At 38.2% G+C, this 25,756-nt stretch overlaps 1 protein-coding gene across 7 annotated transcripts in view; it reads right to left on the bottom strand.

Annotated features, from left to right (window-relative positions):
- Positions 1-22,425, bottom strand: part of LOC145494601 (uncharacterized) — a 36,363-nt gene extending 13,938 nt beyond the window's left edge. For 3 of the 7 annotated variants that reach the window (XM_081474121.1, XM_081474115.1, XM_081474118.1), the window contains exons 1-26: positions 21,132-22,425; positions 18,337-18,444; positions 15,031-15,141; positions 14,009-14,119; positions 13,312-13,428; positions 12,229-12,348; positions 11,514-11,624; positions 11,150-11,260; positions 10,898-11,008; positions 10,157-10,267; positions 9,082-9,192; positions 8,512-8,622; positions 8,242-8,352; positions 7,950-8,066; positions 7,571-7,681; positions 7,174-7,290; positions 6,670-6,786; positions 5,881-5,991; positions 4,928-5,119; positions 4,307-4,420; positions 3,974-4,117; positions 3,430-3,537; positions 2,905-3,015; positions 1,349-1,384; positions 764-874; positions 220-330 (exon numbers count right to left, since the gene is read on the bottom strand). In XM_081474121.1, the coding sequence (XP_081330247.1) occupies positions 220-330; positions 764-874; positions 1,349-1,384; positions 2,905-3,015; positions 3,430-3,537; positions 3,974-4,117; positions 4,307-4,420; positions 4,928-5,119; positions 5,881-5,991; positions 6,670-6,786; positions 7,174-7,290; positions 7,571-7,681; positions 7,950-8,066; positions 8,242-8,352; positions 8,512-8,622; positions 9,082-9,192; positions 10,157-10,267; positions 10,898-11,008; positions 11,150-11,260; positions 11,514-11,624; positions 12,229-12,348; positions 13,312-13,428; positions 14,009-14,119; positions 15,031-15,141; positions 18,337-18,444; positions 21,132-21,837 (3,550 nt within the window). In that variant the 5' untranslated portion in view covers positions 21,838-22,425. The remainder of the gene's footprint in view (positions 1-219; positions 331-763; positions 875-1,348; positions 1,385-2,904; positions 3,016-3,429; positions 3,538-3,973; positions 4,118-4,306; positions 4,421-4,927; positions 5,120-5,880; positions 5,992-6,669; positions 6,787-7,173; positions 7,291-7,570; positions 7,682-7,949; positions 8,067-8,241; positions 8,353-8,511; positions 8,623-9,081; positions 9,193-10,156; positions 10,268-10,897; positions 11,009-11,149; positions 11,261-11,513; positions 11,625-12,228; positions 12,349-13,311; positions 13,429-14,008; positions 14,120-15,030; positions 15,142-18,336; positions 18,445-21,131) is intronic. The other 4 variants (XM_081474116.1, XM_081474117.1, XM_081474119.1 and 1 more) reach the window with 4 other exon arrangements.
- Positions 22,426-25,756: the final 3,331 nt, after the last annotated feature.

The following is a 25,756-nucleotide window of genomic DNA, read 5'->3' as shown; positions in this document are numbered from 1 at the left end:
TTTTTTTTTTTTTTTTTGAAATGAATTTTGTTATATTTTCTTTCAAGAACAATACCATCAAATGTCACCAAGGGACTCTACGGGTATGCTCCATCAGGACAAGGAAATAGAGAGTATGAGGGAGGAGACCTGCACTATCCCTTTTAACTATCCTTTTTAACTATTCTAGATCTGTCTATGAGATGTACATACCAAAAGTCAACCTATACGTTAAATTACCTTGACAGTTACGTCCTAGAAAGCCGTTCTGGCAGTGACACCTGTAATGGTTGTTCTTCTCTCGGAGACAAAGACCGCGATTTCTGCAAGGATTTGGAACGCAGTGGTCCACTACAAAAGAAGTAAATATGCACATTAGATTTGTTTAGATTGAATTAATTTTCCTAGATACTCGTTGCAACCCATTCTCTTCTTTTAGTAAACAGTAAAATAGAAATTGCTACCCTGGTGTACTCTTGCTGGTTTCAATTATGCTTGTTTGTATCTGGCTCGACAAAAAGCTTCTGTGCTATGCCATTATATTATTATATGGACGATTTTACATTTTAACCGGATAAAAATTTTCATTAAAGATATAAACAGATAAATGGGTAAATGAAATACTAGTTATGCAATGCTTTCGAACATGTATTTTCTCATTATACACACAAACCTTTATTTTTATACCATGCCATGTAGGAAACACATTGGCCAATGCAATCAATGCGACACACACGTAGTGATGACTACTGCTACTCACTATTTATCTATAATTTAGTATTACCTTGACAGTGAAAACCAGTGAATCCTGGCTCACAGGTACAACTGTATCCTTTCCCTTCTTCTACCACACAAACGCCTCTGTTCTTGCAAGGATTTGGATTGCAATAATCCACTGAAATGAAGAAGTGGGGTGAAAAAACAATTCAATTTTTCATAGATGGTAATTTGCTAATCTATATATTGCTCTTTTCTATTCAACAGGGAAATATAATTGTAGTCGTCTTTCTCCAAAGTTTGCTTATTTGATGAATCAGGTTGTCATTTCGTGACGCCCGGTACCCTGGTTAGCATCTAGACATGCACATGTAATACATTTAAGAAAATCAGAGGCAAGACAAGTTTCATATGCGGTTTCTATGCGGTTTCTGGTTATGCGTGGAATAGTGATTGTGTGAATGTGATTGTGAATTGATAATTCGGGGCACTGCTAGACTTTCGCCCTCTTTAGTTATCGCCCTAATTTTTTTTTTTCTGCATCCGTAAATTTAATACAAAACAACCATCCCGGCGGCCATTCCTCGTAGAACCAGAAAGTGCAAAATTTATAGCCAACAATGTCGATTAAACATGCACTTGATCGACTTACTATGAGGCTTTAGATGTACTCTCACTTTTGTTGCTTCTGCAAGACCAAGTGGTCCGGTTAGAAGCTAATTTCACAGAATTTTACATGCATATTTAAATTGGAAATTCACCATCGACATATTTAACGAGGTTTTTATCATAGAAACAAGGAATATTCTGACTCAAAAGGCTGTCACTTAAATTAAGCTCGGATCTAATATTTATGCCCTGTTCTTCTTCCTATTCTCGTACACTTACATTACCATAAACTCTTTACAGGCACTTGTGTTGAAAAATTTAATGTTAAATCTTTAACAGCTCTGAGAGGACCAACAGTTAGCGTTGTTCTTACGTGAATGCGAATGTAGGGTGACTGAGTTACATTGACAATGAAGTGCAGTAATCATCTCCGGCATTTAAATCAGCATAATGTTTAGCGGTTGATTGCGTAGTGTGATTTGGTGACGGTTAATAAATTTGGACGACTTGGGCAGGCAGGTTTTCAGTGCGCATGATTATATATATGTTACAAGTTACGGCCTTAAAGTATCTCAGTCAAGGTATTTTGAGATATTTTAGCCACGTACAAAATTACCTTTAAATTAAAGGAAACCTGAAAATAGTAGATTACTACGAAAGAGAAACACCAAAGGGATAATAATAAACCATAAAGGAACATGGATGGTTAAGGATGGAAAAGATTAACACTGATTACGAACGATGAACTTGAAACAATTAGGCTTAACTTTTGAAGATGCGCGAACCGTGACGTAGCTCCTTTAATATTAGGACTTGCAAGATGGAGTGACGGACTCAAGGCGAACTATCTGTTCACAAGTAGCTTGAACATCGAACCAAGAGAGAGACACCTCAAAGAAATTTCAGTCGCAATCAGACCTTGGAGGCCTAAACCTATACTACCAAACCATATTCCAGTTTACCAGACCAAAGTACCTCGATGGGAGCCTATTCCATTGCCGGCCATAACCAAGCACTTGACAGGTTTTATACAGAGACCGAGCCTAGAACTCGAAACCAAGTTGTTTCAAAATTAGCTGGGAGCAGAGTGCGTCAACACTCAAAGTTAGACACGAACACAGAATTAAGGGTAAATGAAAGCCAATTGCGAATGCTAGTTCCTGTCTTCATGCTAGAAGAAACAGAAACGACACAGAAAAGATTCTTTTAGACAGATTATCCACATCAATAATGAAAACAGCGGCATCTGAAACTGCGTTGAATTTTCTAGCGCCTACAGCATCAAAGCACAGCGGCAATGAATCAATAGATCGGCAGGAAGCGATATTTATATTAAGAAATGAATGCTTCCTGCGCTCTAGGAAGCTGCAAGTGAAGATGATTAACGAAGATGTGAAGATGTGTAACGAAAGTTAGTAAAATCAGTTAAAATGGCTTTGTTCGCATTGTTATTGCCCACGTAGTATATGGGTATGTTATACGTGCGCTGTTATTCTCAACACTCTGTTTCCTCGAAAAAGTGACATATTCTAAACAATTGCTTGCAGCTATGAACACTTCACCACGTTTTTCTCTGACATGCTCGTAAATGGGACTTGCCTTCACACGAAGCGCCAGCAAACGCTGCAGGGCAGCGACAAACATAGTTGCCTTCCTCTCCCAAAAGGCACGTACCGCCATTATTGCATGGATTGAGAATACAAGGGTTGTCTGTGAGTGAGCGAGGAAAATGTATGGTATGGACAAGCGAAGACAAAAAAAATGAATTAATTTTCCAGTATGAAGTCACAGCTCGTAGATACATTAAGACTATATAGCCCTTTAAAAAATCCAACTTTAAAGTTAGTGGAGCTTCGCTGGATTTTAATTTTAGTTATAAGGGCCCCACTGCAGGTTGGTGTTTTCATATCACTTTATAATTAAAACCCGGGGATATTGCTTTTATATACAAATAGTACTCAACCAGAATTAAACCAAACACTTTTAGATTGAGCAAAAGTGAACGAAACCTTGATCTTTCAACACTGTTTAGGAATTTTATAAACGTTTTGTTACTTTAGAAGGACCTTGCCATGTACCCACTACGATAATAAAAATTGACATATTTCTCAGGCAATAACTCACTCATCTGGCAGTTTCTTCCTTTGAATCCCCTTGGGCAGGAACAATCATACGAATGCCCCTTTATAGAGCAGGAGGCGCCATTCTGACAGGGGTTTGGACTGCACACCGCTACAATTAATGGAACAAAAGAAGTTTAGTATGAACAAACCAATGATCTCGTCGAGTATTGTGAGCCAGATCACAGGTCAGTCTATTGGCTTGCAGAAAACAAACAAACAAACAAACAAAAAACAAACAACAAACAAAAATAAAAAAAAGGATAAGATAAAAGAACGAAACTAATGTTTCAAAAATATGGACCAAACAAGCCAGTGCAGTAGAGTCATTGCTCTTTTCATATTGCTTGTAACAGTGCTCTGGAAACACCGTGCCAATGTTTACAAATTATTTCGTTTTTCAAATACATTAGGCTGGTGAAAGTCAAAATGAAATCGCCCGCTAAGTATATGGCGCAAAAAATATATACTCAACAACAAAAAGTTGTAAAAAAGATCAGCGTTAATAAATATTATCCAAGGAATATGGAACTTAGATTACCACTTACACTCAGTTGTTTTGTTCCTTGCTTGTAAAGCCAGACCTGTGACACTGTGTGTTGGGCTCGCGGCTTTTAAGTTGTTTGGAAGTTCGGTGCTATGGAAAACGGGCACGTTGTGTCGACCATCTGCGTTAACTTGGTTCTCGAATTCTAGCCATTAGGGGAAGACAAAATAATAAAATCAAAATAAAACACACCCTGTTTATGGTTAAAGTTGAAATAAATGAAAAGAGAGACTCATTTTCCAAACATGTAGTATATAGAGAAAGTTATTTTAATGTTCCCTGGTTTCATTGTAGTTCCATTTAATGCTACGAAGGTATTGTCGTTTGTGATCACCTGTACAGTTCGTTCCGCCATATCCCGACGTGCACTCACACTTATACCCTCCAAATGCTGTCCTGGAGCACGTTCCACCATTCATACAGGGGTTTGGATGGCACAAGTCACGTTCTTTGTAATAGAAATGTAACGTCGCGTTAGCCAGTGGTGTTGTATACAGTCGTACGTGCGTTGCATAGGAAAAATAACATTGTTATTGTGTGCTCGAACGAAAAAAGGGGTTATTTTTTATGTGACAAAATTAAAATTGCTTTTCAGAAAACGTTCTTTTTGACAGAATTGTAACATTGCTTTAGTCAAAGGTCTTGCCATGAACGAGGCATGATTCATTTATCAGTTGGTGAAATGAAAAGCAGTTTGGATTTTGAGGATTTTGGCCATGCAAATACAGTTAATTTGGGGTGTTTGGTCACGGCTAAGTCGTGTTCGTCTTGCCATGTGTGTCGTTAAAGGAGAAATAGTCTATCTTTGTGTCAGATTCACAACTTTTTGGTAGGTATTAAAGGCATAAAAGGCAATTTTTCTGGTATACAACACATTCAAACACATGCGGTAGGTCAGGAAAAGTTTTTGTAAAGGTTTCCTTTCAACCTTCGTTAGTGCTTTTGTAGTACTTACCGTTACAGTTTTTCCCTGAATAGCCCGGTTTACACGCACATAAGTAATCTTCTTCATTGATTTCGATGCAACGTCCATCATGCATGCAGGGACTGGGATTGCAGAGATTCTTGACGCATTGATAACTGTCAACTCCCGTTTGATGGCATTTGTTGCCAAACTGGCAAGGATTGGGTTTGCAGAGATCTCGTTCTAGAAGTTAAGTCAGCAAGAGTAAATAGATTAGAAAATTGAAGTAAATTGAGATCTAATGATTTAGAGGAAGTAAAGATGAAGATAATATATTCAATTTTGGCTACTGGACTACGATGAAGGGTAATGCTTGCTGTCATGAAAGGTATAAACATTTTCAGGACAGAGATCCAGAAGGACATTTCTTTCTTTCTCATTCTCCGAGAGGATGAAAGGTTATTTTGCACTTTTTTTGGCGAGATAAAGCGATCTCCACAAGGGGAAAGAGAAACACAATATCTCGTTTGGAATCATTGGTTAGTACACAAAGGCCCAATGACCCACAATTGCCGCGCCGCTAATTCTGGTTCACTGGAAATAATTTACTTCAAATAACGGTTCCCAAAAATTCTCGGCGTATTATTAAACTTGGCGCCTCACAAAGATGGCTCGGATTGAATTGTCATTTGAAATTGAAGTTGTGTGCGAGCACATCCTTTTTTTTTTTTTTTTTTTTTTTTTTTGAATAATTTCAAGGTTTTTTAAAGTTAAGAAATCTTTAATGTGCTTCTTTTAGTCTTTTCAGGAATTTGCATCAAAATGTTCATTCAAAACTTTGGCAAAACGAAAAAACGTCGCCATCTCGTAGGCGACCTTCGGCCACTGCACAAAAATGGCTGACAGTGTGCAACGGCTCAGCCAATCAGATTACAGCATTTGCATTTATATACTACTGGAATTCTACTAATAGGCTTTAAGCAGTAACGGCTGGATATACAGACCTTGACAGTGTTCCCCTTTGTATCCTCTAGAACAGTTGCAGACAAATCCTTCGTCGGTGTGAAGACAGGCGCCAGAGTTAAGACAAGGATTAGGGCGACATGGATCCACATCTAAATGCAGCAAGAGATATAATTGTTGGTTATTGCTTACATTTCAAAATGTTACGGACACTATAAGTCACTTTTATCATTATTTTTCATAATTTACTTTGTGGAAAGATCTCCTGAAACGACAACCAATTAGAAAACTGCTAAAAAAAAAATACAGAGCAAAGTTTCAGCACACTTGATGTAGAGAAATACAAGTGATTTAAACAATAGCATGTGATTTAAACTCTAGTACGATATCCTACACTAGCCTATCTTCCTATCGCTACTCTCAGGTAACTGATACTCTAGAGTAACTGCTTTCGAGTTACTTTCAGCATAGCTGAAAAGTGAAGCACTGTTTTATTGAGAACAGCCAAACATTGCTTTGCAACAGTCCTGCATGCGCAGTGCTAGTGTGCATTATTTTTCGTATGCATATGCGTGTTATTTACGTCGTTAAGAAATGTTGTTTTAGATCTAGTTTACATAGGTTTGAACCGCATTTCGTTTCGACTCTCACATTGTACAGTACATACGGAAATGTTTTACTAAACTGAACAGGGGATTAAACTCAAATTTACATTGCGAATCGCGGAAAAAAAGCACCGTAATTCTTAAAGAGGAATCGGGGTATTTTTCACGTCTTTATTTAATACTTGATCGAAAATGGATACAAAAAATATTCAATATTTGACAGACCTTGACAATGAGTTCCACGATATCCCGACGTACAGTTACATAAGAAACCCAGTTCATCGTTGATCTCCATACACATCCCATCATGTAAGCATGGATTAGGGTGACATCTGTCTTTCTCTGTTATGAACAAAGTGATAACTTTATATAAATACTAAGTAAATGTACTTGCATTCACATGATATAAATTTGTAAGGTGGAACCAAAGGTTGATGCTGCTATCCAATCGTGCATGCTATCATTTAATCACCAAACCAGTTGAAGACGTAACATCGTTAAAACCAAGGACACGTTGGTTATACATTTACTTCCCCTCCCCCTAAGAGGTTGTCGGAAAGCCACATCCGCATAGTTGTTCTCTCCTGTCTTGCACTAATCGTTAATTTTTCAAAGTGTTAGGTTACTGGAAAAGAAGCAAGAGCAAACAGGGAAAGCGGAAAAGTCCATATTGTACTTGATACCGTAATTGACGGGTCCCCTTCTTTTGGTTTTTCTTTTTCTTCTTACCTTCACACCTTGATCCTTTATACCCAGTGATGCACTGGCAAGCGAACCCAGTCCCTCCTACAACTTCTCGACAATAGCCACCATGTTGGCACGGATTAGGACGACATTGATCGATTTCTGGGACAAAATGGAAACGAAAAAAAATAATAAAGAAAAGACCACGTGCCTCAGGGCAAATCTTGGGATCTCATTTTCAACTCAACTTGGATTTCTCGCGTATAAACCATACATACATACGACTTGGGCGCTTGTATATTAAGTGAATTCAATAATTCAATGGAAGTGGAGGTTAATTTATTTATTCCGGTCTATTGATAAAAATTCCATAGATTTACACTTTAAACCTGGTTTGAGCAGACATGGCTAGTAGCTGTGAACTGTATATTAGGTGTCTTACCCTGACAAGTGGATCCTTTGAATCCCAGCGTGCAGTTGCAGGCGAAGCCTCCACCGATTTCCGTGCAAAAACCACCATGACCGCAAGGGTTGGGCCTACAGGGATCTTTTTCTGAAATAGCATTGAAGGAAATTGATATCTCCATGTTGCTGACACAGACGTGCATTTAAAACCCTCCATAGAACACAACCGTGGACTAGCCACGAGTTTACTGTAATGAGTTTTTCACAATAGAACGCGAAACTAAAAAACTTCGTCTAATCCTGATCTCATGACTTATCCACACATGTAAATACACACTATGTTCGTAGCTCTAAAAGAGTAAATATGATCAATTCCTATTTTGGTGTTTCCGATTCTTCATGAATTTACAGCCTACCCCGACATGTGGTTCCTCTGAATCCCAGCGGACATTCACAATCGAAGCCACCACCAAAAAAGTGAGCTATACATCTGCCTCCGTTTAAACAAGGATTTGGTTGACATTCATCTTCCTCTGCGAATAAGAAGTGGTCCGAAATGAACGACACATACGATATTAAGTAACTACTATACCCACCTAACGATGCGTTGCATGTTAAGTAAAAAATTTGATTGCCAAATAATTGATTGATTATACAGTTTATAGCACATAGTGTATGCAAGGCGCCATTCTAAAACCACAGACACACCTGTACATGTTTCTCCTCTATATCCCGTGGCACATCTGCAAACAAATCCATCGGAAGTAGAGAGACACTTTCCTCCATTGTGGCAAGGGTTTGGATGGCAGGGCTCCCTCTCTGATTAAAGCATCAAAAGAAAAATAAGCAAAATGGGAGAAATGCCGAATGAGCGCAAAGCAAAACATCAAAGACTATTTTACTCGACTCACAGTAACTTTGGTATTTTGTTATTTCTCAATTCTTGTTACTGGACGATAGCCATCGTTTCCAACTTACCATTACAAAACGTTCCTCTGTAGTTCACAGTGCAAGTGCAAACAAAACCTCCTTCCTCTGTCTTGCAGGTTCCTCCGTGCTGACACGGGTTGGACAAACAACTGTCAACCACTGTGGTTTAAAAAGATACTTACAATGAGACTGAGGATGAGAAAGATTCAGAGATAAAATTAAACATATAAATGGAACAATTGGTTAAAACATCTACGGGCCTATCACTTTGAAATTAAGTGAAACGAGCAGCTCTTTTCACATCCGCATTGTCGAAAGGTGTACCTGAAATTATTCCTCTTTCTCAATTGTAGCAGTTTGATTATCCATCGTTACAGATATGGTAAAAGGCAAGTCTGTAAGCGAGCCAGGTGGCCCATCAGGCAGGCGCTTATCTCCTGTTTCAGTGGCATGAAGCGACTAGGAGTACTTCTACTTCCCCCGGGATGGGATGCTAGTCCATCGCAGGGCTACCCCCAACATTAACTATACGCCAGTACCCATTTATACACCTGGGTGGAGAGAGGCGCGGTGAGAGTAAAGTGTCTTGCCCAAGAACAACCATCGTAATAGTCTTACTTTTACACTGCTCTCCTGTGTAACCTCTCTTGCAGGTACATTTGTAATGGTCGCCTTGTTGTGAACATGCTCCACCGTTGTGGCAAGGATTAGGATCGCAAGCGTTTTTTTCTAAAATAATAAACCATATATTAGTGGAAACTTTTACCGAGTGTTAATTAATAACAATACGTCTACGGATAGTTAACGCGTACATATCCAATAAGTTAAATAGGATAATCGTTTGATTTTTTTTTTTTAAGAAATGGTTGTCAGGGTTCTTAGAACTTTGGCCAGGAAAGATCCAGGGAGAACATTTCTTGGTGTATAAAAGAAGTACCCCAAGTTATCTTCTCACTAGGTTACAGCCGCATTCGGAGAGTTGAAATCAGCTTAACCATTATGATGCCTTACGGTAATTCCGTACACTAACCATGGAAAATGCGGCTGTATCCTAATGCGAAGAGACATCGTGGAATATCCAGCTCTCGCTATTTCACGAGGTAAGTGGAATATATCATCATTCTCTTTGTGCATCGTTATTTTCATGTTGTTATGCCAAATACGAAGGCGCAGTTTGTTGACAATAGCACAGCTTAAACTTCTTCTTCTCACATTTTGCAGCTTTAACTGTTCCAAGATTTTTTTGCATATTTTTACAGATAAGATTGTTCTTTAACTGGAGTATAGTTTTAGGATGCCAAGTGAGTTTTCTGTGGCTATTTTTTCTTTCAACTTAACCATATTTATGGCTCTTCAATAGTAGTTTAAAGGTGAGAATTTTAATATTCAGTATAAGAAAAAAAAATCTCGATAACATTTTAAAAACAGCCTCCCAAAATAACAACAAACATCTGCTTGACTCGAGTAATGTTCTTTTAATCGCATTTATAACTTTTTCTTTGTATTGCAAAATGTTAAAAAATGTGCTCTTAAATGGTCGCCTAAAACCCACTCACAGCGGCAAAACCAAGATAGTCGCCCTAACGTTAAAATACGAATCGAATTAGACTGAAAAAAAAAAACATAGCCAATAGCACTTTGTCAAAATTCGTAACCGGCAAGCTGCTTTAAAATATGTGCACAAAACACCCACCTTCACAGCTTTCTCCTTTGTATCCAGGGAGACATATGCATTTGTGACCTCCCTCGTAACCCAGGCACTGGCCTCCGTTCTTACATGGGTTTGGAATGCACATGTTTATATCTGAAATAGAACGGGTGAAGTAATGATTAACTTTGAGTCTAATACATATAATTCAACCGAAAAGTCACGGGGAGAGTACTCCGAAATTAAAGCGAAGGGAAGGGGGCTGGGGAGGGAGACAATATAGGCAAAAGGTCCCTAGAACAATAGCAATTGATTTCTTGGGGCTCTGCTGTTGGGAAGTACATGTAAATTAAATTAACGACTGACTGATGATTAATAAAGATAATTTAACGGCCGTAGTAAACTTAGAAAGTTGGACGTTGTTTTTCGTTACGCCCTCTTTAGACGTAAGAGCAACATTTTATACTCACACTAAAAACTTCCGCTTTACTGGTTACTTTTATTAGCGTTAGGCTTGATTTAGCAAGCTATTTTTATACTTTTCTGATGAACAACTGGCCAATTGAGTGAACCCAAGAGCAGATGGATGGCAAGGTACACACTGGCACCTCCGGGGCTAAGAAAAATCAAGGCTTGATTTGGGGCATGTTGCATTCTTACATCGAACTTATCAATATTTTGCAGTAACCGGTTCTTCTAAGTTTGGAATCAATCTAATGGTAACTTCTTTTTGCATCAGCTGGAATTTACAGGAATTTGGTACAACAATATTTTCTGGAGACCTACCCTCACAGCGCAATCCCTGATATTGCGCCTGGCAATGACACTTGAAGCCGTTATCCGTTTCTACACAGTCTCCGCCATGTTGGCAGGGATTGGGCTTGCAGTGGTCTAGCTCTAAAGGTTGGAAAGTACGCACAATATGTGAGACACAGCATTAGTTGCATCTAGCTGGTCTGGCCAGTTGATTTCATTTTTTTTTACCTTAGGAAGTGTTAGCACGAGGGAGTGTATACATTTGATTGTTTATTTACTTACCGTCACAGTATGTTCCTTTGTACCCTGACGGACAGACGCACTTAAAGCCACTGTCGTGCTCAATACACTTTGCGCCATTCTTACACACATTTGGTTGACAGCTGTGACGTACTGAAATATAAAATTGCTTTAGTTTAATCACTCATATGATTCTTATCATCTCCTCTTGCTGTCGCATTTGTCGATGGAAATTCGATTTCGCTGGTCTGGCCTATTCTAAGACCTGAAATCGACCTAAATAGCATTATTTTGGCCTATGTAGCTTGCAAATGGGATATGAATGGCCTATGCAGCTTGGCACAGTTTCCCAATACAGACCTCCTGGCCTGAAAATAACATATATTTATTGAGAAAAAGCTCCTACCTGAACAGGACTTTCCACTGTAGCCTATTTGACACAAACACTTGAAGCCGCTTTGTGTTTCAAAGCATGTACCGCCGTTTGCACATGTGTCCGGTTGGCATGGACTTCGCTCTGTAATTGAAATACAGGCATCGATTTGTATATGGTTTAAACTCTTTACTGGCATCTGATGTATTTGGAAGTACAATAACGAAAACGTGTAAAACTAAAAACGAATAAAATGGGATGGAAAAAAGAGATCAGGAAAGTCATTGTTGGGGCAACGGAGTTGTTGAGGAGATTGTCATCCTATAGGGAAAAGGAATGGCGTGGAGGTTGGCTAGGGAACTTCTTTAGTTTACGCGCCTAGATGAAAATAATTTATGTGGCTTTACGTGTTCAATGGCATTATGGGTGTAAATATACTTAGAGCTCTTTTTATTTCGCCAAACTTTTGAAAATTTATTTTGCGAAATTGAACGCCATCTTCTGGAGTATTAGACTGAGGCTGTTTACGGAATTTCTGAAAGAGGGGACAGTTTCACAGGATAAGATTTCAGGTTGAATTGAATGATTCGTAAGTCGAACAATCCATAGTTTTTGGATTGTATGGAAACTTTCCCAGGAAAATTTGTTGAACCATTCCCTCCTCCCTCTCTCCCCCCCCCCCCCCCCCCTCCATCTCACTCTTATTTAAAAATGAAGTTTTAAATAACGTTGGCGTGCTGGTGGTTACCTTCACAGTTGACGCCTTTGTATCCCACTGGACAGCGACATTCGTATCCTGCTCCACCAATAGACTCGATGCAGGTCCCTCCATTCGCACATGGATCTTGCAAACACTTACTCTGCGTTACTGTAAGGATGAAAGTAAATCAAGGAAATCATTGACCGATAACACAAGACATCTACTGAATTAATCCTTGTTGGAAGAACAAATAATAAACTTTCCGAACAGACTATTTTGGGAACTGGGGTCAAGGTGGCTTTGGTTTACAAACTTAATGTGGGAAGATTCTTCACAAGAAGGGGCAATCCATTGTTTTCTCAAATTATGGCTTTATCCTTGAAGACTATTTCTATTTTATAAACGGCATGGAACTGAGACATTAAATTTTAATTGTTGATTTGTTTGACCATGGAGAGCTGGAATTCTCCGAAATTGTCATTGGTCTAAGTTTCACGCGCGGTGAATTTACGCAAAACGTGGCATTTGCTTACATTTACTGGTGTTCACCAATCGGAAGATCCCAGATTTTCCAATTGAAGTATTCGTTCCATTATCCGGTAGTTTTCCGTTACATTGAACGCTGGAAAACGCCTGTTTTCTGGAATTTACAAGTCTGTTAACACTTGGCGAATAATGTCTTGTTTGCCTCTGTTCACAGATGTTTTCCCGGTGTAAAACTTCACGTTCATCCGGGGTTAACAGTTGAAAACCGGCGTTTTCCCTTGTTTTCCAGAACGGCAAATTCCGTTAAATTTCGCAAAACACACTGTTTACCAGAATTTTTTTTTTTTTTCTGTGCTTTTCTTTCATTTTCCCTGACGGCAAAATCGCGTGAATTCACGAAAACGCTTGTTTTCCAATGTTGACCGTTCGATGAACTTTTGGAAAATATCGTGTCTTCCTGTGTTCGCAGAAATTTTCTTGTATTTTCTAGGACAGTGAGTTCGGTTGAATTCAAGATAACGTTTGTTCCCTAGGGCACCTCGATAACGTCACATAATCTTGAGAGTGTATTATTGCTATAGCAATTTTTACCAATGAATATTTTCGAATAGTAAAGAAATGGCTGTTGAAAGTAAGTTATTTTACCTGCACATGTCGTCCCAGAGAAGCCAGGTTTACATACGCACTCGAAGCTCCCAGATGCTGCCTCAATACAGTGGCCGTCGTTAAGACACGGATTTTGAGAACAGCTCGTTCTTTTTTCTAAAAGGTATTGGGGATCAATTAGTTTGATTAACTTTGATAGTTTATTCTTAGAGCAAATCTATACATATAATTTTTTTTTTTTTTTAACATGGCTACTCTCAAGTTATACTCGTATAGATCGCTTTTCGTGATGATATCTGACCAAGTCGCCAATGGAAAGCGTAAAAAAGAAAACAGTGGCCTGTCAAACCAAAATCTACACAAAAAAGAAATTAAACGTGTCACAGTAAAACTGATTTTGATCAAAATCTAGATTGACGAAATACGGTAGTATAACTTAATCATTGAGGGGACTCAACAAATGAAACATCAAACAAACAGATAATTGCTGATCAAAGATAATGAGTTAACCACTGCAAACGGCTAAACGAATTGATACGCTGGAATATGGAACGTAAATACAATGTGACATCTAAGAACACGGAAAGTCTCTCCGAGTTGGTCTAGAGCTGCCAATGTTTTAGAAGGTTCATTCTAAAAGTAATGTTTATAAATTATCGTCTAAAGCTTTCGACGTGAGGACTTTTAAGTGGTTGGAACTTGAAACATAAAGAGCTAACGTTTGAACATCTCAAACCTTCACAACTTTTCCCATGAAATCCATGGGGACAGGTGCATTCATAGTCAAACTGTAATTCTGTGCAAGATCCTCCATTCATACATGGATTTGGATGACACTTGTTGGGTTCTACAGGGAATGAGAAGTATGCTTAATGGTTGGAATGGTTGGATCTACAATTCCCTGTCACAGTTATTCAAGCGCAAAAGAAAACTTCCAAAAAGCCAAAGGAATTATTTTAGGTTAGAGGACAAAGTTCGATGGCACTTAAGTAATTCACAGTTAGAGTAAGTTTGTAAATATTTGTTTTAATTCATGTAAGTTGTATATAGTCTAATTATACATTCGTTGCAAGTATTCAAGTATTCTCTAATCCAGTGTGACTAATGATGGTTGGGGTCTATCCATATAAGTCCTCTTTTATGAGAAAAAAGGGCTCAGTAAGACCATTAAACTACATTAGGTACCTGGAGAAAATCGCTTACTTCAGCGAGACTAGAGCAGTTGAACTCCGGAATAATAGCAAGGTAGGATCAGAGCTTTATTTCCAAATACATATTTTTATGACCATTCAATATTTTTTCTCACAAACTTGCGGGTAGTATATCGTTCTCCGTATAAAGCATGGCATGGCCTGGTGTTTATTTTTGAACCTGGCTAATTCAGCTAACCCCATAGTTTGACTTCCACCTGTTACTATTCAAATAAACCAGGTGTTTGGAAAGACAAAGACAAAATTGCCATCCATGGAACAAACAAAAACATTGAATGAAACAATGATGTCGCCTAAGGCCTCCTGGGTGGTTGGCTGGGAATGACTGCGGGTCACCGACCTGTTCCCTAAACGTTCTTACCAGAAGAATTTTAATCACCCACACAGAAGAATTTTGTTTGTTTCGAATAGACATGCCATCCATATTTATAAACATCCATATCTTAAAACGTAGACAGAACAAAAAGGTAACGAAAGTTGTCCAAGCTTTTCCTAGGTAGTTTTATTATTTTTTCAAAGTCTCGGTTGAAACTTCTTCAGTACCTACCTTCGCATCTTTCACCCTTCCAACCAATGGAACACGAGCAATCGAAACTTGATCCTGAAACTGTACACTGTGCGTCGTTGTGACATGGATTAGGTAAACATGGGTTTCTTTCTGAATCGCCATGGGAAGGAAGCATCAAAGAGAATTGAGAAGATACCAACAACACTTTCGTAAGCAGGAAAACGCCCACGAGAAACATCGAATTCGCTACATAGGTACATTGACTATACCAAAACCAACACAAAATCTCTGAAGCATGTAATTTTGGCAAGGACAGAGGAACTTGTTGATACGGAGGTCTAAACACTTGCCATGCCACATGTTTGTTCACTGAACTTTTATGATTACCTCAGGGGCTAAGAACGACCCTTCTGTTTCATTAAAACGGGTGAATGACCGCCCCTTTATTTGAAAGTCATCACAGCGGATGGTCGAAGCGGGTGGTCGTAGTCATGAATTGTCTCCGCTCTGACAGTTCACGGTCTCTGGCATTTGATTGGTCCAATCGTGCGCCGTGTGACCAAAAACTTTTAAGGCCAAAAGACTCTTTATTTTCAACCAATCCGAATTCAAACGTGATGTTACTACTTTCTTTTTGGTTCACACGGTAAATTTTGCATGTTTCATTGACAGGTATACTACTGTTTTGGCTAGTTATGGCACAAACTCCTCCAATTAAAGATACAAGTCATTGAGCAAATTTCATTGCCTCTTTCGCAATGCAATTTCGATATCTTTTCATAACATTTGGTTCGAAAATGCCGTAAAATATTAAGTGATACAAAAACAATGACATAACAAAATAAGCTTATACTTGTAAATGCAGAAACCAAATAAAAAGTGTTCGACCATAAACAGTTTAACAACCAACAACAGTCAGGCTGCGTTACGGAGGAAAGTTTACTTTTTATCACATTGAAAAAACAAACAAAACCAACTAAAAAACAAACAAACAAACAAACAGAAAAAATAAAAGATATAATTTGGGATTTATGTTTGTCACAAAAGTTCAATATAAGGATATTTTCTCTATATCGATAGTTGCCGCAACCAACCTACGAGGAATTTTAAAAGTAGTCATGACCCCGTATAATTTTACATTCTTCCTACATAATGTTTGTCTGTAATTAAATAAAATCAATGTAGTACTGTAACTGATGATATATATAGAAATAATTATGTTTTTGATGGAAAAATGTCTGGGAAAATCTGACTTTTTTTAAGAGGAATTTGGGTTTCTGTGCACATTGTGCACAGTCCTAGTTTTAATGTAATTTTTAGTCAAATTCTATTAGTAAAATATAAATTATTGATTAAATAGGGTCAACCGTAGCGTTTTAAAGATTAGCTCTCACGAAAAGTTTTTGGAACCACGTTTATTCAGACTTCTTGGGCTCGATCTGTTTTAAATGTGAACAAAATCGTAAACATCAGTCACAAAAGTGGGGAAGCGAGATCTTGCGTCTCACTTGATGGTATGTTGCCCCAATTAAATTTGGCTTCTCTTCAGCAAGAAGAAACTTTATAAGAATCTTAAAATTATTTCTGAAAATTATTATATTTTATCGGTAATACACCTTCTTCACTGATAACAATGGGGTAACAGGCTTACACAACTCCTATCCACGTGTAATAGCCGCTTTGAGAGTTTTGCTCGAACTAGTACATCTTTGAGGTTCTGCTCCCTTCGTGTGGTACGATAGGGGGATCTTTGAATATTTCGCTAAGCAATAATCCTGTTTTTAGAAGGACATTTCACCAGAGTAGAGCCGTTAGAGGTCATAGGTCTGCGTGGTTTCCACTGTTATCCGCGTGTAATTTGTAGAGTTCGACACCTCTGTTATTTGCCACGTGCTAGTTGTTATTGGCTCATTTGTATTGCAAGATATGATTTAAGCTCTCTAAATATTAGCTCTGGAGGGACCAAGTTTTAAATATTCCGTGAACGTGTTGGTTACTTGCCTTTTGTATTATTACGCCGGGCCCGGCAGTTTGATTAACTGTTGCAAGTTATGCTGCTTCTTATCACGGGTGTCATATTTATCTTTGTCCGGCTTCGCCAGAGATAGCTGTAGCTTTCCTTGTTGAAAGCTATGAGTCTGTCTTAAAGAGACGTTCTTATGTTTCTTGTCATTTCATCGAGCGTTTTGTCCTTCCAGTTTGTTCGTTCTGGAACTGCAAATGTAGATGTTCAAGCGCAAGTCTGTGGACTGTTTTGCGTGTTGTTTATGATATTGTGTGGTTTTGTTCAGGCAAGAGCCCTTAATTTAGGAGTTGTTCATCCAGCTCCACGTTGTGGTTGTCATTGCTTTTATTTGCGATGTTGTCAGGTTTTCTTGAGACTGTTAATAGTCACTTTTTTGTTAGGAGGCTCGTAGCCTTGTGGATCAGGCAACTCAAATATCTCGACAAAGAAATTCATACAATCTTCGATTAAATGCATCAAGCTTCTGAACTTCTGTTTTGTTTTGGATTTGTGATCCATACCAATTGACGCTGTTATTGCATTATTGTTCACAAGTGTCTTTGCCTATATTCTAAACTGGGTACTCGCCCAAAAGAGATATTTAAATCCCTCTATCAAACATAGCATCACAATTATTTCACAGCAAGACATCTTTATTGAATCGAATGAATGCGATCATACTAAGATTTTACTGAGCGATAGTGTTACATGTGGTGTGGATGAGTAATCTTAGGAATGATTTTTTTATTGTATTTTACACGTAAAAGTGAGGACGACCAGTTCTTGTCCAAGCCTTGGCTTTTTGCATTGTGTTTTCCGTAAAACGCAGGCTTGAAGACCACGCTGGACGAATTTTATTTGGTCTCATATTTGCACTGTAAGTTTTTTGAAACGCCTTGTCGTACAAGAAATCTGAATTTGTTAATTAACACCAATCTCGCTTTGGAATCCCAAAAGGCAGACTGGTCGAGGGCGTATTTGTAGCTTATTAACTACAATAGATCTCTAGAACGCGGCCTGAAATATAATTTTGTTGGAAGTTTGTTTGTTTGTTTGTTTGTTTGTTTGTTTGATTTCGTTATCTCTTGTCACTGTCACCACGGACAAGGAAGGGCTGACAAAAGAATTGGGCAGAGCAATTGTTTACTAGCCAATTTGGTATAATTTTCCTACTTAATTCTTGAAAGGAAACAAATGCTCAATAAGTGTAAATTATTCCGAGAAAAGTATGTATACATTGTCTATACCTTTTCCATGTTCTTGCACTAACGCATGTTTGCTATAGGCATGCAAAAAAGAAAAATAAATAAATAAGGCATTCTGAAATATGGAATACTCACCTTTACACTTCTTTCCAGTAAATCCTTTTCGGCAAATACATTCAAACGTTTCGCCGACATTTACGCAAGATCCTCCGTTGTGACAAGGGTTTGTTAAACAAACTCCACCTAAAAGTAATCACCAAGATTTCATTACAGTTGTTAATGAGAGATCATGTCTGGAGGACTATTTTATCTTTCCTCCCAACACTCAGCAGATCATCAGTTCGAATAACATGCAAGCTGCATGAGTTCAGGCTGTATTTCGATATTGCCTAAGTTGCGCACATCTGATTGAGACGATGTTTCAGGTACTATATCTTTCTTCTGCGGTTCTACCATGTTGTCTTCGCAACATTTTATGTTTCCAAAATATGACAACGTTTGCCTCAAGACAAGGAATTAATGCAAACTTTAAATGTAGGAATATTTGTATCAACCAGTGCTATTTCAGTAGAGCATTCCAACTGATTAAATTCCGAGGCTTAATAGAAGTCACTAATATCGTTCAGTCGTTCTGAGCCTCCATAACCCCACGCTACTGAGCTGGGGCTGAATTTACGAAACTCTCCAAGTGCATCCTAAACATTGTTTCATAACAACAGGCTTTAATCCTCGAACAATACTTAGAAACATCTTGGCCCCGTCCACACTAATCCGGAGAAATCTGAAAACGGTGTTTTCACTCTGAAAATGCATCGAATGTTTTCCGTCCACACTACGCCGGAGAAATTTGAAAACGTAACAACTACCGGTCATTTTGTATTTGTTTTTGAGGAAAACTCGGGCAATGAAATCACATGAGTATTGTGATGTCATCGTTTTCGAAAAGCTCTGTTTTCAAAATGTTCAAACTGTTTTCCGCTCACATGTACACTGAAAACTGAAGCCGGCGTATTTAAATTACTCCGGTTTGAAAAGCGTTTTCGAAAAGCACCGTTTGCTAGACGGATTAGTGTGGACGGTAATCTATAAACTCTGAAACACCTCTTTGAATCCGGCCGCTGCTAATCCTACTAATTCTACAATTTCGCGGACATTTTGACCAAAAGGACACACGTTTCACAACATCTCTGATTTTTTTTTTTTTTTTCAAACAACGCAATAACAAAATAAAGCTTGCATCGAAAAAGCTTAAGTTGGATCGGATTCTCATCGAGCGTAAATTGAGAGATGTTAAAAGAAAAGAAGTCACCCAATTTTCGCGCCAAAAGTACTACCTGTTGCACTACGCATGTAATGTATCTCCACTACCGATTGCAAAAGCGATAAAATTCAACGGTTGTTTCGCTACACTCACAACAACAGCACTTATGGTAATTTAATAGGAAGTCTAACCTGAAATAATTCATTTCCTAACTGCAAAAAACAAAAATATCGAGTGCAAAACCATATCGAAATGGGCGGAGCATTGAACCTGACACATTTTGACCTAATACAGCAATTTTGGGATGCTTGGTTTGGTTTGGCCATGGACAATGGTGACACAAAGCGAAGCGTGATATGCCACCGAGGCGAGACAAATTAACGCGACTAAGTACATTAAATACCGTCAATTAGCGAAACGCCGTTTCATGACCAGCATATATTCACAGTTACTTGTCGAACATGAACAAAAACTAGAAATTTTGTACCATAACAAGAGGATCATCTTAGAAGGAAGTGAAATAATGTACAAGCAGTCACCCGTAACAGTTTCCATCGCAATTTTGCTGGTGCTGTAGTGATTAGTTGTAATGCTTCACAACCGTCTAAAATTTGCTGTGTTTTCGAAATGACGTAACCATCTAGACAAAATAATCTTCATCGTAAGAATATTTATGCGAAAACAGTATAATTTCTCACCTAAATATAAAGGCCAAGATTGATACGGAGCGTTTTGACTATATTATTTTTAGAGCTGGGAATAAAGAGACCACTGCATGAGTGTAAATTAAATGAAACTAAGATCAAATGAGATGAAAACCCTTAGCGACGGAATCAGACACGGAAACAGTCTGTCTTAGCTGATTTGCAAAATTATAGATTTTACAGGAATACAGAATCGACCGCATGGTGAAAAAAAAATTCACGACTATATTATCTCGTGGAAGCTCCACAATCACTAAACATATTCTTACATGTAAGCCAAGGGGGATTAAATGTTGTAACCCAATAAAGTAAATTGACTACTGGTACATGGGTAAATGTTAATTGTCTAAATGAAAAAGCTATTAAACATCACACTGAACTGAATATTTTAAATGTCCCCTAGACTGGAAGGTTTACCAATTGCTAGAGAATGACTCTCCGACATCGCTGAGTTAGGCATTAATGTTGCGAAATTTTTGAACGCCAAGTACGCAGTCACGAACTAAATAGAATTTGCCGAGTTAACTTTATACGTTGATGGTGTTCCTATGTGCGATCGTCTTGAAGTCCGTAAGCGAAATCTTCAAAGGACATTTTGTAAGAGGACTTTAGCAGTCAATTTGACTTCGATGCAATTGAGGCAATTAACGGTTCTCGTCCGAGTTGTCAAGTGCAGCTGTATTGGAGTTGAGGAAATATGTAACCAAAGAATTAATAAGGTGGCTTTTTTCAATTAGTAGATTGGAAAGCAAATGTTTGAAGAATAATTTTAAAGAAAAACACTCTCCAGCTCAACGCTTAGCGCAGTTGAATATTTTAAAATCTCAAGTACCTAATTAATAATAACGGCAAATGGTCTCATCTTGCGAAGATGAAATGCCGAAACAAAACCGAGTTATTGGTCGAAACAAAGATTATACACTTGAAATGAATGTTATAATAACAACTTGAAGGAAATGACATACCTAACTCCTCTAGGTCAGCTTCGCTTTCATCTGACATGTCATTCAGACCCTGATCCCCGGCGGAATTTAACTGGAGCAAAGCTGGTAGATTGAGTCCATTACTCATTAACGCCTGTTGCTCGAGGTCGGGCTTCAGTGGAATCGAATCATATTTTAATCGGTTAGGACCTTTGTAGACATGAACATCGGTAGCCATGCTTTCTCCATTACCAGGCAATTGCAACCGACCAGGCAATTGCAATCGATTTCGATAAAGATTCAAGACGGGTAAAATCCTGGCTAGCTGAAGTCCATATGGTAACCTCAACGCTGCAGCGTTTTGAACTAATCCACCCGTGGCCGGGACTAACCCTCGGTACTGTGGAAGCTGTTGCAAAGTAGGAGCTTGCTGATAGCCTAGGGACGCGAGCCTTGTCCCGTAAGGCACAGTCAGAGGGTTAAGTCCAAGAGCCGCGCGATCAAGTCCTGCTAAAGCAGCCAGTGATAAGCCACGATTTTTCCGCGTTTTGCCGAGACGTTTGCTGGGAATTGTTGCGTTCTTATCGAACTTGTTATTATCGTGTAGAGTCTTGTTTTTAGGGATGTTTGTTGTTTTCGCAGAATTATTTTCGCCGCCATGTTTTTGTTTAGCATCTCGCGCACTTCCTTGTTGAACAAAAATAATGAAAACAACCACAAGCAAGAGACGGACCAGGTCTTGGAACATCGTCGCCGATCATATCCAAATCCACATTATTTGCCTTGGTTTAACCCATATTTCTTGGTCGAAGAAACTCGAAAATACAAAAGCGACGCCTACATTAGTCACACCGATGCTATTCTGGTTCCAGTAATAATAAATTAAAGACTAGTCTTTGGTTACATCATCTAAGAACAAATGCCTCTTGAATGACGTAAAACAGAGGTTCCATGAGTTGTTTTGCTTTCATTTCCTTAAAACTACTTCGTTAGCAATCCCTTTCGACAATTGTTTCGAAGGAGGGAAGTGAAAACCGATTTTGGGCAGTTTTCCATCTTAATATTTTGTACAAACTTTCACACGGCAGCACCTGTCTCAACCTGCCATATTCCGGTCAAGCCCAGTTCAGTCTTCGCAATTGCCCTGGTCAAATTACGAAGCCAGGGGGTCTTTAGAAAACTATGCGCCATCGTATCGCAATGTCTAGACAACTTTAGCTTTCATAAATGAAAAAAAAGTTCTTTATTTCAGCCTTTAATTCGTTTGCGCCATAATTGTTAGTTTGTGAATATTTCGTTATCTCCGGAAACGCATATTTGATTTTAAATTTGTTCCACTTCGGTTCGTGTTTCCCTAAAAGGCATAACGATACGGTTTTGAGTTACATCAAATACTGCTAAAGGCACCCAGTTTACTCTCCCGAAAATGCCTGCATTCGAGCGCTTCAAGAGAAATAAATAGTCACATTATTTTTCTCATAGCAGTTTCAGAATTGTACCAAATCGCTAAAGAAAGGCGAAACAGAGGTTCAAAAAACCGATTTGCGAAATGACGGTCAATTGTTTTCACAGGTATTTTGCTTGCTCAATTGACTGTCTATATTCCCTTTAACCTAATACTTGAAGAAGTCAAAGCCGAACTGCGATGGTAATTTCTACAGAAATTGGTTTTTTGCCTAAGGGGAAAACACAAAAAAATTTAGAGCAAACAAACAAGCAAATAACAAACTAGGAAGTACTCTCTTAGATAAAATATAAACTGCCATATACAGTGGGAAATATTTCCATGGGGATAATTACTGTGTTAAAAAGATGTATTTTAAATGAATTGAAATGTTTCGTTGCTATAGTGAACCAGAATCTAACAGAAATGGCTGAAGATCAAAATAAATAAAACAGTTGAAAAGAATGACACGCTAATAAAAGTGCCATACAGCATTTTAGATCACAATTGGCGTGAACTTTCATCCCACTTAACTTCTCAAGCACTTGTAATTGTTAGATCACACGCTATGGAAATTGTCTTTTTTGAGCTTAAAATAGTTTGAGAACTAAGAAAAATTTATAAGAATTCGTTACAGATAATAAACACGCAAATGTCGCGCTGTGCTTGCGTATATACAGACAATTCCCAATAACTGAGGCCGACCGCATTGCCGACTTCCTCATTTGGGGAAAGCGTCGATAGCTACTCTTTCCGGAAGCACTCGCTCTCACCCGTCCTCATCTCCGGCTGGGACACAGGGCAATCTTCCTGGAATGGCCGCGCATAACAAGTTGAGTTCTATATATTTGCACCAACATTTTTCCCGGCACTCATTTAAGTCTCACATAATGGTATGAAGGGTCCTACTTAGGATAAAAGGACTGACAAAGAATCAAGCAACCGAAACACTTTCAACTTTTATTTTGCTGAAAAAACTCAAATAAAAAAGAAAAATATGCTAGAAAAAAGGAATAAAATACACAAAGCAAAAACAGCGAGGTAAAAAGATAATGAAAAATACAACCTATGTGCTTGAAGTTTTTTTTTTAACTTGCGATTATCTGTAGTAATCAGTCAATTTCCAGGTGGTGTGGACCCGTAGGTCATTGTCGTGTTCACTGAAGTGAAACAAGAGGTCAATAATTACAATGATACTATAACTCAGCAAGAATATGCCATTTAATTAAAACGCACCCAAGCGAAAAAACTCTGAGACACCAGAACCTCTTTGTTGTTGAAACCAATAGCGTAGTGATTAATATTTAGTAAAGATCTATCCAGGTATCATTTCATTTTAGTCTCATTCACTCAGCAAATCATGGCACTTTGCAAAAAGAAGGCGTTCGTTAGATTAACATTAAAAACTGCTTTACTGAACTTTGACATTATTACTGGTTGATAAACTGTCAATGGTGGTTATAGCTGTTATCTTCACTCTGCCTTTTGTTTGAAGTCTGCTAAGACAGACACGTTTCCTATTTCCTTCTGGCGTCCAGTATGCGTCGATATTCCGAGAAGCGCCGCCAAAAAAGAGCTCCGGGCAGCTAAGAGGTAATTTAATTCTCCCACTCGAACTGAAATTTAAATACAGATAGAATCATTTTTTTGTTTGTTTGTTTCATTTAAGGATACACTATTATTTAATAGTTATAAGAATTGTTATCCCTTCCAGTCGGGTTATTTGAACCCCGGAAATACATTAATGACTAACTTGTACACGTACTTCCATTACGCGCCATTCTAAGAAGAGATTATTGGTGTGAATTACTTCATTATCTTGGAAATAGGTACGTTTTGGAGTGCAGATGTGTCCCCTTGGCTTTGCATTTGCTAAAGGACTATAACAATGCTTTCCAGTTAGTGTGAACAAACGGACAAACCAAGAATTGACCATTTTTCTTCTAAAAACACTGGTCTTGCGTGTGTGATTCTTGGCAAAATGCCAGAAATTTGAAAAAAACATTTTGTCATCCTGCAATGTGATACTGAAGAAGGGTTCCTAAGACTTCGGAATGGGGTATACGGGGGGGGGGGGGGTATAAAATTCAATGAGTACTCTTTGACTTTTCAAAGTCATTTCATGGATGGCTTGCTTGTTTAACGGAGCGTCAAAGAAATCTTTCAACGACGCAATTAAGGTGCTGTCAAGCGTTTACAAGTGTCTCGTACAAATGTGCAGGTATACAATCGCAGAACCTCAGGTCACAAAACCCAACGCTGTTAAAATGACCTTGACGCTTTTGTTTTCCAAATTATATTTAGTTTCCTGTAAACATGACTGTTGTATATCATCGACGGCTTAAAATTTCTAATAGAGGAACAAAGAGTGCTTTATGAATTACTTTTACCACATTGCTACAACAGTTCTGGGGCTCTCTTTAATCCTGGTTAAAAAGATTCTCTGCCATCAAAAAAAAAAAAAAAAGAAAGACAAATGTATTAAGAAGATCAAAGAAGATACCACACTCTTGCATCCTGTGTTTCAAATGTGCGATTATTCCATATAACCAGTTACTGCCCATGCCTAGTGACGTGGAACCACAGGTTCTTGTTATGGCTACTGAGATGGAACAAGAAGTCAATGGGCAGTTTCCATCCCACTAAAAATTCCTCTTAGTTTTTGGAGTCTATAGCAATATTACAATACGATACCCAGTCATAATTAGCAAAATCATGTTACTTCAGAAAAAAGAAAGGGTTGGCAATGTCAAAACTGATTGAAATATTGGTTTGAAATTGGAATTCACTTTGCTTTTTTTAATAAATAAGGTTATTCTTCATATGACTGTCATCTTTGTCGTTTTCTTGACACATTTACAACTCCTTAATGTGGTGTCGAGTCAGAGTGTGTTTTAAAACATTTTGCTAACAATACCGTTTCTTCGTTATTGCATTCCACGGGTTGTAGCAGTCGTTTATGAGTTTAATTTATCTTATGATCTGAAGTACTTGGTTCTCTATTAAATGAGAATTGTAACAGTTGTGAGTAGCTTTAGGAGTGAGACATCGCACAATTGGAAATAATTTGCATTTTAAATTCCACATATTGTGCCCCCGAACCGGTTCAAGATCATTCATTTGTTATTGTTAGAAAAGGAGACACCGAGATCTGAGAATTAACGATTAGAATTTAATTATACTTAACTTGAATTCTGCAATGATACCAATATGTATATATCTT

Source organism: Orbicella franksi, chromosome 8, assembly GCF_964199315.1.
Source record: "Orbicella franksi chromosome 8, jaOrbFran1.1, whole genome shotgun sequence".
NCBI lineage: Eukaryota > Metazoa > Cnidaria > Anthozoa > Scleractinia > Merulinidae > Orbicella > Orbicella franksi.
Note: the sequence above shows the minus strand (reverse complement) of the source record. Positions and strands in the feature narration are given on the sequence as shown.